The sequence below is a fragment of the Centruroides vittatus genome, unplaced genomic scaffold (assembly GCF_030686945.1).
Source record: "Centruroides vittatus isolate TY-2023 unplaced genomic scaffold, ASM3068694v2 contig_4, whole genome shotgun sequence".
In the NCBI taxonomy this organism is placed as follows: domain Eukaryota; kingdom Metazoa; phylum Arthropoda; class Arachnida; order Scorpiones; family Buthidae; genus Centruroides; species Centruroides vittatus.
The window spans coordinates 3,702,802-3,717,101 of NW_027122214.1; the positions used below are offsets into that span (position 1 = coordinate 3,702,802).

At 30.7% G+C, this 14,300-nt stretch overlaps 1 protein-coding gene across 7 annotated transcripts in view; it reads right to left on the bottom strand.

The window, feature by feature from the left end:
- Positions 1–14,300, bottom strand: part of LOC136976286 (serine-rich adhesin for platelets-like) — a 62,394-nt gene that overhangs the window by 5,188 nt on the left and 42,906 nt on the right. For all 7 annotated transcript variants that reach the window (XM_067271519.1, XM_067271521.1, XM_067271517.1 and 4 more), the window contains 8 exons: positions 12,714–12,840; positions 10,269–10,377; positions 9,959–10,192; positions 9,651–9,886; positions 9,408–9,560; positions 8,821–9,025; positions 7,957–8,049; positions 1,516–1,685 (listed from right to left, as the gene is read on the bottom strand). In XM_067271519.1, the coding sequence (XP_067127620.1) occupies positions 1,516–1,685; positions 7,957–8,049; positions 8,821–9,025; positions 9,408–9,560; positions 9,651–9,886; positions 9,959–10,192; positions 10,269–10,377; positions 12,714–12,840 (1,327 nt within the window). The remainder of the gene's footprint in view (positions 1–1,515; positions 1,686–7,956; positions 8,050–8,820; positions 9,026–9,407; positions 9,561–9,650; positions 9,887–9,958; positions 10,193–10,268; positions 10,378–12,713; positions 12,841–14,300) is intronic.

Below are 14,300 nucleotides of genomic sequence, written 5' to 3' on the forward strand. Positions count from 1 at the left end.
CTCCATACATTTTCTACTGGAGATAGGTCCAGGCTTGATGCTGGCCAGAGAAATACATGTATATGATTAGACTGCAGCCAAGCTTTGGTTTTCCTAGCATGTGCAGGAATTGGGGAATATTTTCCAGAATTTCCAGAGCTTTATAATTTATTATATTTTCCAGAACGACAATGCCCTGCATTGTCATTCTGGAAAATATAAGCTCATCTTTAAAAAAGTTTGTTTTGATTTGCATAGATGTTGCTGATAGATTAGAATACAAGTATCCTTTGCTTCATGCAATATTTTTTAACATGGGATTTAATTAATGTGTGAAATTAATTGCAGCAATTCCTTTATATACATGGCAGCAGTTTTAATTAATGCAGCTTTGACAGCTATCTTTACTTAACATAGATATGTTTTTCTCAATAAATAAGCTGTTGGTGAATATGCTATTTTTGTGCTGAGGGTGATTTCCAATATAAATATGTAGTTTAATTATGATAATAGTTGCAAAGATATTGTATTCTTTGTTTAGAAGTTTATTTTAAAACTACTTCACATTTTGTTTGCATAAAATGAAATTTAAATGTCTGCAGCAGATAAAATGCATATCTTATGGCTGCTGCATATAGGTTAAAATACCTATATGAAGCAGCCATAAAAAATTAAAAAACTGCCAATCTCCATGGACCCCACATTGCAAAACAAAAAAAAAAAATAATAATAATAATTGTAATATAGATTGAAATAATATTAAAGTTTTATTTAAGGAAAATGACATGTATATAAGAATGTTTAAAGAACACACAGCTATTATCCATTGTCAAAATTGTACCAACCTAAATAATGGGATGGAAATTGATGACATATGGTATGATGTTATTAAGAACCATAAAAGGTGTCACATATGTGGAGTTGGATAGTGAGACACAACCTTGGGCACTGAAGCTGTAAGGTTTGTTTTGCATACTTGTAAATCTAAATCTTAATTTTTTTTTGTTAATGTATATATTTTCTTAAAATTGGTTTTTAAATTTAAAATTTGTAGTCTGAAGAGGGATTGATAATACAATCCAAAATGCATTGTTAAATAGGTGAATAAAATGAACTGTTTTAATCTCGGTCTCTGTTTATTGTAAATAATTAAGAAAGACCTGATAAAGATCACTAGTCTCGCTCGCTATTTGCTATTAGGAGAAGAAACATTTACTCATTAAACTTTTATTTAGATGTTTCTACAATTTATTAGAGTTTATATTGATTTTTTATTTTAAAAAATAATAAAGGTAATTATTTATTTTTTCTAATTAATGATCAAGTCAAAAAATCAAACATTCAAAATAAAATTAAAATTGCATTTCACATTGTTTTCTAGTAATATTTCAGACATTATTTGAAAAATAAAAATTAGCAATCTAATTTACAACTTGGATTACCAAGATTAAAACAAATATACAGTCAGATTTTTTATGTAAGTAATCTGTTTTTGTATTATCACATTAAAATATTTGAAAATTAAATTTATTTTACCTTTTTTTCTTTGTTATTAGAAGATAATCAGTAAAAAGAAATAAATAAACAGGAACTTTAGACCAACGAGTTGAGAAACTTATTGTTCGCTTAGATGAGCTATCACAGTAAAATCTCGTTAGCTCTCCTCTTTTCACCAACCAACGTGAAGCAGATACTAATGGAAGACCCTAAGTAAAAATTTTAAGAAAAACAATATTTTACAACATATAATATAAATGTCTTTATAAAAAAATAATTACATTTTAAAATTGTACAAATATCACATTGGAACTAAAATTCAAAAATTAATGTTACAAAAAACAACAAAATCAGTGATTGATTTTGTCCAAATATATCATGTTTTTATGCAATTTTCAATTCATATATAGTAATACAATGCAACTATGTAATAACTCAGTTCAGTTCAAACTGAATAATTATACACTTTTATGTAAATTCAAACTATTTAAAATGTACATAATTAACTTGAAATTGATTTTGATAAAATTAACGCTGTTTAATTACAATGTAGTTTGATTTGCTATTTTTTTTGCAAATGCAAAATATTTAAAATATCAAATAATACCTCAATGCAGTGGTTCTCATACTGTGACTTGGGGCACTGTGGCCAGGTCAGCCTTTTTAATTATTAGTGATGTGTTGATAGTATTTGTGCAGTGCATTTTTTGTACACCTACTTAAATTATATATTTTTGAGGATTGTCTCACTAGAAGTTTTTAAATAAATACAAATTTTTTTTCTATTTTTTTTAGAATTAATTTACATTCATACCCTATTAATAGAAAAAAAAAGACAGAGAAATGCTTTCTTACCAACATTTTACTTCTGTTCTGTGGTTAATCTTAAGAGTTAAAATTTGTAGACAATGCATGCAAGGCATATGAAAATAATTGTACTATATATGTTATTTCTAATATAAATATGTTATTTACTCTTTTACTTTATTTCTTTCATTTGTTTATATTATTTAATTACACTAACAAATCAATTACTCTTAGACAGAAAGAGTACTACTAGTCTGGTTTACCTCTTTCCAAAGATATATATATATCTTTGGAAAGAGGTTTAATTTAGAATAAAAATTATGTAGAATAAAAATTAAACTAAACTTTTCATTTCAATTTATGTAACTTATGCAGTTACAGTGGACAGGAGCCTCTTTTCTAATTCAGTAGTAGTGCAAGGTTGCACACATGCATAATTTGTTTTTTCATAGAGATAGCATTTGATTTTAATAGTTCTCTCATAGTAGATTGGCACATCAGAAATGACATGTTTGAAAAAGTGGACAAACATCAAATTTTGCATTAAACTGTAAAAAAACAAGTGTTGAAACTCTAAGCATGATTAAAAAAGCCTATGATGAAGAAACATTGTCTCAAACACAGATTTGAGTGGCATAAGCCTGTATTTGATCTGGCTGACAATCATTGAGGATAACTATCATCCTGGGAGACCTCTACTGCAAAAATGACAAAACGATCAGAAGAATATGATAAAAAAAAAAAAATCAAAAGAATCACAGATTAATAGGTAATCTAACTGAACTTTTTGGACTTCCTCAAGGCTTTATGAATTCCATACTCAGTATAGATTTAAACATGTATGTCAGAATATGGACCCTAAAAATCTGATGGAGAAGCAATGCAAACATTCAGTTCTGATAAGTGGAAAGTTGACCTACTAAACAGAATGATCACTGGTGACAAAATGTAGTATTATTTTTATGACCTCCAGAATAAGTTCCAATTTTTAATGTGGAAGTCACCAATATCTCCCTGACAGAAAAAATCAGACAGAACAAATAAAAAGGGAAGGTGATGTAACTTGTGTTTTTTGATATCCAAGGTTTGATGCATCACAATGAATATGGGGTATCAGTCACTAAATTCCACACCAGATATTTAGGGTAAAACAACTTGGTGTTGTGTATGTCACCTGCATTGTGGAGCACACACTGCCCAGTAATGTACAGTACATTGTGATGGTTATATGTTCCACTCTGGAAAAACAGTGCCTCATTGGTCCATAAAGAGTGCTGAATGAGTTGAGGTTCATCATGCCATAAATTTAACATCACATTGCACCACTCAAATTGGTGTGCAGCACCATCTGCATGTGATGTTGCAAATAGCAGTGGAATGGATGATTGACATAATATCCAGTATATTTGTGTTCACTATAGTTTACAACCTAACTCAACCAATGTTGGAAAGATCTTTTTTTTCCTTGGATAAATATTTAAATGAACATCCAGTATATATACATAAAATACCATTCAAATAGAAGATATAGATCTTGAATATTTCTGATAGGTTACTATCGTGACAAGGTAAGATTCATATATGCACTTTTACTAAAAATTATGACAACTTCTCGCAGAATTACTGGGAGTGGTAATCCACACACAAGGACCTTATTATATCTCAGTAACAAGAAATTTTAATTAAAACTAACGTTTTTGACTATAATCATGGTCTTCCTCAGGCTTTTGACCAGTACAAGTCATCAAACAACATGTTTAAAATTATTTAAAAATACTGAAACAGTTAAATGCTAGAAGATAATTTTTAGACATATGTGCTACAATAGTGATAAAAATATCCCTACACCACAAACAATAAATAATAAGATATAATTAATGGTGTAGAAAAGATAGCTAAATGCTAGTGTTGCTCGTGTTTTTTTCATAGCACTACCTCCATGCATAAGAAATATTAGTGGCACCCTTTGTGTTAATACAGTTGCCAGCCAGGCCAGCCTTGTATATTTCTAATGCTTCCAGGTTGCAAAGGTGCTCTACCTGATGTGACTGTCTCACCAATTTGGCTTTATGGAGGTCGGCTTGTATTTTGGGGTCCATGGCATAGGCGACTATTAACACAACGGATACCGCTAATATTTCTTATGCATGGAGGTGGTGCTATGAAAAAAAAACACGAGCAACACTAGCATTTAGCTACCTTTTCTACACCATTAATTATATCTTTTTATTTATTGTTTGTGGTGTAGGGATATTTTTATCACTATTGTAGCACATATGTCTAAAAATTATCTTCTAGTATTTAAATGTTTCAGTATTTTTAAATAATTTTAAACATGTTCGATGAATTGTACTGGTCAAAAGCCTGAGGAAGACCATGATTATGGTCGAAAACGTTAGTTTTAATTAAAATTTGTTGTTACTGGGATATAATAAGGTTCTCATGTGTGGATTACTAAAAATTGATTATAACTTAAAGTTTTTGAGTTGTTAGTGATAATTATCCAAATAAGTGTTTCTTTAAAATGTTATATAACAGAAAACTAAAAAATAGATATATTTATGATGTATTATTTTCATGAAACTAAAACAATAAAAGAAAAAAACTGTTTTAAGAGAGGAAAAAAAAATCTTAATTTTTAATACATGAAACATTTTCAAACTTACTAAAATTAAGATTTCTTCTCCATTAAAGTAGTTTTCCCATACTTAAATTTTAGTAATTTGAATATTACACATATTTTAATTTCTAAATTAAAATATATAACATGTGTAAGATACTTAAATTTCAACACTTTGAACATTAAAAAAAACTTGATTCGTTTTAGACAGCATCTATTTATTTTAATCAACTATTGCATCTATTGCATTCAACATAATTAAAAATATAACATAATAAAATTTTTCATAAAAATTATTTCATGCAATATGAATGACTGACCTGAGAATGGTCATCACAAATAGCTGACAGTAATATTTTTGTATTTTATAAATGCTATAATCTAATTCATAATCACTGCACTATATTCATTTTGTTCTGACAATGTTTAAAAATACCCTCAACATTTTATTAAAATCACTTTTAAAAAATGATAATAGACTTTTTTACATTTCCATTTCTTACAGTTAATTGAATCTCTTTTCTGAAACATATTACAAACAGGGCTGGGGCATAAGTGTTGGGGTTGGCAAAAAACTTTACCACCTCTGACTCCTTAATTGACTGTATATTACATAATTAGAAGCAGTTAGACAGTTTTTAAGTGTAAGAAGTTTAAAAATTATACCCTGTGCGGTTGGGAGAAAATAAGATTAATGTTACAGAGGGCAGCACAAATGCATGGATCGGTTCATTCCAGGTGGAGATATTCACCATTGCTATGGAAGTTGTTGCATTTGAATATCACAATTCTTTTGTGAGTTGTAACATGTTTGCCAAGAGGTGGTAATGTTATTGTGTCATACATTATTGATAAGATGGAATCTACAAAAACAGAACAACAGTTGTTCATCAAATTTGCACTGATGGAGCACAGGTCAGTCCCGGAGACACGTGAATGACTCCAAAAATTGTTTGGGACTGAAGCTCTGAGTCGCATGCAAGTGTTCTAGTGGCACAAGCGCTTCCACAAAGGCCAACACAGTGTGGAAGATGAATCTCGTCCAGGGACAAGTCAAACTGTGCAAACTCTCAAAAACATTGAGCACATCTGTCAACTTCTGGCTGAGGAGAGGACATACAGCATCTGGTACATTGTGGAGACTTTGGGTGTATTTAAGATGGTCATACTGGACATCCTTCATCAAGATTTGGGGAAGTGAAAGTTGTGTGCATGGTTTGTTCTACACAAATTCACAGCAGAGAAAAAGAGCATCAAATTCTTTCTTCTGAGAATTTTGTTGCAGAGGTTAAGACAGATTGCAAGATCCTGCAAAACATTGTGACAGGCAAGGAAACATGGTATTTTGAGTATGAACCACTGATGAAGCAACAGAATGCTGCATGGCTTGATCCCAACTTGCCAAAGCCCAAGAAACTGAGACTGCTGAAATCACAGATCAAGATGCTTCTAATTGTCTTCTTCGATGCAAAGGGAATAATTCACCACAAGTTTGTACCACGCAGCACTATAGTGACCAGGAACTACTATCTTGGCATTATGAAACATCATCTTGCCTGAATTTGCTGAATACAGCCTGCCAAGTACCAAGCCAAAAAACTGAATCCTTTTTTTATGATAGCATGCCTTTCCACACTTGTCTCAAGGTGTGCCAGTTTTTGGCCAAAAAAAGAGGTAACTGTACTCGATCAACCCCCCTATTTACCAGATTTGGCCCCTGCAGACTTTGCCTTGTTCCCCTAGTTGAAAGTGCACATCAATTTAGAAAGCATCCAGAAGAATCTGATGAGCATCCTCAGCACCATAAGAATATTCAAAAAAGTTTGAATGGCTATACGAGCATTCTAAGAAATGTATCAACATGGGAGGGGATTTCATTAAATAAAACAAAAAGTTTCATTTGAATATCTTTTGTCATTTTCTTTATATTGGAAAAATCCAGTTTTCTCCTGATTGCACAGAGTATGACATAAAATTAATTAATCTAACATTCCAATGCTAATTAACTTTGAAATTTCCAACAAATTTAAAATTTAAATTACAAATAAATGAAAGGTTAAGTATCATTGCCTTATCAACAGTTAAACCTTTTATAACTGATTTTCTTGGATTCCCACCTATTTAACATTCGGAAATTGAAATTATGTTTTTGATTCACTGGTAAATTTCAACAGTAAACAATTCTGAACTTGAATTTGAATATTAATTCTTCCCAAAATTTTAACTTTCTTGCTATCACTGGTTAGAAAAAAAAAAATCGATGACTAATGATTTTAAAACCAGTATATTAAGTAGTTTTCATTTAGTATCTCTATTTTCCAATAAAGTTGTGTCTTTTTATTTTATTGTAAATTTTTGTCACTTGAATAGAGTAAAAAACCATCCTGTAATTACCAAACCATTATAATTAGACCATCAGTGCATTGCTAATTAGTAAATTAGCCTAATGAATTACATATCAGTGATGAAATAGTAACCAATATACATAAATACTAGAAAGTTATTGTCAGCAGAGGAGTTGAAGTTACCAAAACTATCATTTCCAGAATTGAAGTTGGTAAAAAAGTGTCAATTTGATTTCTTGAACAAAAAATAAATAAATAAATAAATAATTGTATTATAGTTTCATTTTGTTAAATATTTTTTAAAAGAATTTTTCTACTTGAACAGTTTTGAAACTTAGAAATTAACATTGAAAAACAATAAATATTTATTATTCAATAACATTTTGCTGTAATATTTTTTCTAACCTAAAAAATAAAGTTGTGGATAAAACTATAGGATAATCGATTAACCAGTGCTAACTAGACTTAAAACTGTAAATGAATTGAAATAAAGATTTCACTCTAACTCAATTAACTGAGAATTGGACAAGGGGATAATAACATTTTTAAAAATTTATTAATCTGTAAAATTTCATTCACCATTTTTGAATCATCCTGTACAATAAATAGTTAATTATTTTAAATTTTTAGTCAGCTATTAATTTTTATTAAAAATTAATTACATTAAGTATTTCTTAAAGCTATATAAATATAATAAATAAAACTAACTTTACAGTCTTTAAAATCCAAAGACCTATTTATGGTCACCATTTCTTCCACTCTTTCCATCTGACGTGTCTGTTCATTACATTCTTGAACCACCTTAAATTTAAAATGAAATATAATCAATTTAATTATCTCAAAACAAATTAAATCCTATATTGTTTTAAAATTAATTTTAAGGTATTTTTTTGTTTTTCTATAGGTTACTAGGAAAAATTTTTTTAAATATATATACCATTTATGTATGTTTAAAGTATTTTGTTCTACATTATACAGACATGCAAACCAACATTCACTGACTCAGAAAAGAAATGTTACACTTTAAATTATCACTTATAAAGATATCTTTTACTAAATTAAAATATTTAAATATCTTTATCATCACCATCATCCTTATACAGTATGAGTTTATTAATCTCTCACCTATGGACAGAGTAGTGCCAGATTACTGAACATTACATATAACTTACTGAATTTTGCAAAAAATATATAAATCTGAATGTTGCAGGCAGTATCCGAACATAATGCCATATGCTTCTGACTTGTTTATTCATTAATAGTTAATAGTGCATATGGCAGTATGCACTATTAACTACACAGTATTCTTGATCATATTGCTTTCGATTCCACAGGTGATCTGACATATAACAATGTGCATGACCATACCTCCACCTTCACTTCAATTTCTATCCAAGATCTTTAGTGCACCACATGTCCAAACTACGATTCACAGAATAACAGCATGCCAGATTATTACCAAACCAATTATGGATTATTGATAGTTTTCAGAAAATACTCGATTATCAGACATTCTGGATTAACAACTTCTACTGTAGTTATTATTTCAAGTGTAACAATAATATTAATCACCTTGTTTAATACTGCAAGTGTCATTTTACAATTTTCATAATTTGGTGCATGAGTGGGTAGACGGTGAAAAATTGCATCAACCAGAAGAGGCAGACGAGTGATCCGCTGCATTGGAAGCATCAAAAAAGAATGCATATTAAGACACTGACAGACAGGACTGCTTTCTAAACGATGTAACACTTCCAAGAAATCAGGTTTTGTTTCTCTAAAATATTGAACATTATAATTATTATCTGTTCATAAATTAAACAAATCAATTTAACATAATATATTAATTAAGATAAAATAATTTAAATTAAATAAACTTGCTATAAGCTACAATAATGTACTATAAAAATATTATTATGTAATCACTTTCTAATTGAAATTGAAAACTTTTTAAAACATTCTAATTTATAAGGAAAATTAATAAAAGTATAAGATTGAATGTTTGAATATGATATAGATAAGCCAGTTATCTACTGAAGAAAAAATATTTCATAGTTTTAATAAACAGTATCATTTGGGCTTAAATATTCAATATAATTGAAATATTTTAATATATAAAATATTCATATATTAATAAATTTGCATTCAAATAAACTTACTTTAAAACTTTAAGTTTACGTTCTTGATGTATTTGATTTGAACAATATCTGACGTAAACTGAAAAATCTCTTAAGGCATAATTATGCAGGATGTCACAGACATCAATTAACATTATATTCTCCTTCCAATGATTTTCTAAATCAGCCAAGAGCCTGTCAGAAAAATTTATTATAATAAATAGAGTTATTTTTGGACTATTTGTTGTAATAGATAATACAATTTTAATCTAGTTTTTACCTTACCTTTCACTAACTTCTTTTACAGGAAAAACATCAGAAAAAAGCGTATGTCTTTCCTGCCTGTTCAAAACACATTTTGGAGAAAATTCATCTGAGAATTCAGGACATCGAATAAAATGTTCAATTAGAATATTTAGACTTTTTAAATATGAAGCCTCTGAAGTGACAACTTCAAACAATGCTTCCTGCAAACTGCGTTCTTGTATCGATAATGTAGACAGAATGCCACTTTTCTGAACCTTTAAATTATAACAGTTATAATTAAAAGTATACAGAATAAAATGAATAGCATCATAATTTTAATATTTTACCTCAGGTACTTCACACCATAAAGTTCGTTGTCCGGAAGAGTGATATTCAATCAATTCCATTGCTGACAATTGAGATTTCAGCTGAGGTCTGTCTTCATTTATATTTTCATATAAATTTTCCATTTTGGACTGATCTTCACTTTTCTCTTTCTGCCATAACATAGCTCTAGTTTTAACATCTTTTATATAAAACTGATAAAGTGGCTCCTCTTCAAACGGAGATTTCAGATTTTCCTAAAAATTTTGATTTTCTATTAATTTAAAATTTTTTGAAAACAATATATTTAAATTATATTATGCCAATACTTACAATTTCATTAGCATACAAGTTATTTTGAATGCCTTCACATTTTCCATTAACAACAATGTTTTCATTTTGATATAGTGAATTGCAAGAAGAATGTTTTTCTTGTTTTGAACTGCAATATTTATATTGTCATTTTTAAAAAGTAAAAACTGAATTATGTAAATTAAACAAAGTTAATATAAATGGTTATTTTTTAGAATTCCTGTCTTAATTTGTTCTAGCTCATAATAACTAAGATTCAAACAATATGATATTCTACAGATGGTATAGCAATAAATGGAAGAGATTCTAAAGCAGAGTGCTTTTTGTTATATGGGTATACTAGAAAGTGAATTGTTATTATGTTCTCTGCATTTTAATCATGATTGTACAGATATATAGCAAATTATTCTAAGCTGAGCAAAAAGACTGGGAAAATTTGTAAATGCACTTGCTGTAAGTCAGGTAAAATGTCACCTTCAGTTAAAGTTAAAAAGAAGATTGTTGTTCTATATTCCAGATACTGATGTACATAAATACTGATACTGTTTGCATAAATCAGGTAAATATCACACATTGTTTAATGGAAGGAAAGTCCGGTGATCCTTTAATAGCACAAATATGTATTGGCGATACCATCAAACAAATTACTATTATACATATTTTTCACAATTAAAACACAATTTCAGAATTAATTATATTAAGAAAATATTTCAAAAAGTTAAGCTAATAGAACCTATCAGAAATAAATAACCTATATAATTATATAATACTAAATCAGAATACTTTCAGAATAAAAATTAAATTTTGAAGATTAAGATTCAATGAAAATATTACACTTCTTATGGGTAAGAATAAATACTTATTTAAGCATTTAGCTTTTCTTATAATATAAAATAAACAATCAGAATAAAGTGAGTGTGGTAGTCTTAAAGGTACAGAGTGTTTCACTGATTGTTAATGAGAATCCAATAAGCATTGTAAATATATAGACAAAGATTTTATTGACAAGAATATAATTATTCCATTTAGAAATAAAGGTAAAAGTTTTAATTTAGGAAAATATACTCCTACATTTGTTAAACTAATAACTACACTACATAAGCAAAGTATTCTTAACAAGATAGAAACAAATAAGTAAAGCATATCATATATAAATCAATGAATACCTAACATCTTATTTTAGACATCTATACTTTCTGACAAGACAATTAAAACTGGATCATAAGATAAAATTTACTTGGGTTCATATTGGGCAAATTTTAGTACATGAACAGGATAATGGATGAATTTTTATCATTTCAGTGATTATGATAAAAATAATCTTGTATAGTGAATAATGAAACAGATTAAAATAAACAACTAAGGTGCCTTTGACTGGTGTGCTTCTTCTCTCAGTAAATCGCAAATGTTTTCGAACCTTGTCGGATTCTTCCTCAGGTGTAATGGAATCAACTTATCAGCTTGGGAAGCCTTCCTTAACAAATCCATGAAGTAGCACTATACTCTCAACGCGCAAGTCTAATATGACACCATTGGCGACAGCGTTCCAGAATGCAGTTTTTTCTAAAATAACGGTCAACTTCAACTTCGACAGGATATTTAAATTTTTAGAATACAGAATTCCATTACGCCTGAGGAAGAACCCGACGAGGTTCAAAAACGTTTGCGATTTACTGAGAAAAGAAGCACACCGGTCAAAGGCACTTCAGTTGTTTATTTTAATTGCGCTCCAGTGTTTATCCTTTATACTTAATGAAACAGATATTGATAATTAATTGTTAAACAGATTACAATATAAAACAGTCCTGACTTTGTGTAATGTTAAAAAATAATATAATAAATAACTTATGATTATAAGTGATTTGTCTTGTTACTGAGCATTGTAAAAGCTGAATTTGTAACTCTAAGTGAAGCAAATAAAGATCTTTGGATCATAAACCTATTGCATGAAATAACTTAGTATAAGAGAAATTTATTGGTTAATGTATAGTTATTAATATTGGCAATCAAAATTCCATAAAACTGACAGAAAATCCAACAATCTCAAATAGATCTAAACATATTATACTCACCTGAAAAATTTTCATGATAGAAGAAACAGAATCTGACATATTCACACAGAATTAAATGTAATTGACCAATTAACAAAAATCATACTATGTCCCAGAATGTCTCAACGTTTGAAGAAAATAAGGATTATTGATCCAGCAAGTGTTAAAAATAGAAAATGCTAAGCCAATTCAACAAGCAAGATCTAATATGATATATTGTTTAAAACAGAAGATGTATAACTTCAGAACCAATTTTGTCTTTGTTTTAATAAAGATATCTGATTGAAAATGTATCTTGTGTGTTAGTAATAGAGAAAAACTTCAAAAGTCTACTTCCTTTTAAAAATTTTTATATTCATAAATTTTGAAAGAATTAAAAATCCTATAAACATATTGAAAAAATATAACAAAATACCTGCAGTCCGAATGAAGGGAACTCATTTCCTTATCCATCGAAGAATCTGTAACAGATGATGACACAGAATAATAATTATCCGAATGTCTAGAACTCTTAGAGTAGGACGGAGAACTATTACCAGAAACTGAAATGAATACAAAATAAAATTCATATTTTTTTATTTAAAATGATTTAACAAAAAATGTTTATTTGTATGTGCATAACAATACATAATAATCATCATCTTCATGTTGGTGAATTATGTTCTACATGGTTGATACTGACCCTTAACTATCACTTATCTGACTACATTATTAAATTGTGGAAGAGAAATAATGGTAAACACAAAGACTAAAAATACACAGTTTAAACAGCATGAAGAAGAATCATAAATATGATCATGTATACAGAGTTCTGTAAAACATTCAGTATGAGGCGCTAACAGTCGCTACCAGTGGGCCTGGAGAGGATGACGTCAGGTTTCGTCAGATCTCCGCGCCTTTTTCGACCTGCCACAAGACAGTTCAGGTGTGTTCGACAAGAGCTCAGCTACCTCCGACTAGACAAAGGATTGTAGTGGCAAACGACCATAGCCTACATTGGTGAGCCGGACATTAAAACTCATCGAATTCACAATTTCGCTTGGAGAACAAATATTTTACCAGGTACGTGACAAAATGAGCGAACCCGTGGTCGGCCACGTGGCCGTCAAGCCGCCGCCATTTTGGTCCGAGAACCCAGCACTCTGGTTCGCCCAGTTGGAGAGCCAATTCGTCCTCGCTAATATATCCCACGACGAAACGAAATACAGCCACGTAGTCGCGAGTTTATCGGAACGTATGGCTACCGAAGTTCAGGACATTTTGGCCACTCCTCCGAATACCGACAAGTACAAAGCAATTAAACGGGCACTGATCGACCGCATGTCCCAGTCCGAAGCCCAACGTCTCGAAAAGCTTCTACGTACCGAAGAGCTCGGCGACCGCACGCCATCGCAATTCCTTCGACGCTTAAGAACTCTCGCAGGTCACACGGTTACGGAGGACCTACTCAGAAGTATTTGGTTGTCCCGTCTTCCCACCGATATACAGAAGATACTAACCGTATCCGAGGGCACACTCGAATCTCTCGCTAAGATCGCCGACCGCCTTAGCGAATTGTACCCCTCGACATCGAATATCTCCGCCACGTCTACGGCCTCTGCCACGGTCGATCCCAGAATCGCTGCGCTCGAAGTGCAAATCTCCGAACTCTCAAAACAAATCTCCGAGATGTCACGACAATATGGCCGCTCTCCACCTCGCCGCCGTTCCTCGAGCCGTGGAAGACTCGGTCGACGCTCCCCACCTAACACCTTCCCGAACAATGTCTGCTGGTACCATGCAAAATTTGGCGCGAATGCCCGACGCTGCCAACCACCTTGTTCGATGGGAAACGAGAACGGGAGTCAGTAGAGACGGCGACTGATTCCAAAAATTTAAGCTGTCGCTTATTCATCACGGATCGTACGTCCAAAGTCACATTCTTAATCGACACTGGCACCGATGTCTCCGTTTATCCAGCTTCACGCCTTCCAAAGCGCCGCGCAGAAGACTATCAACTCTT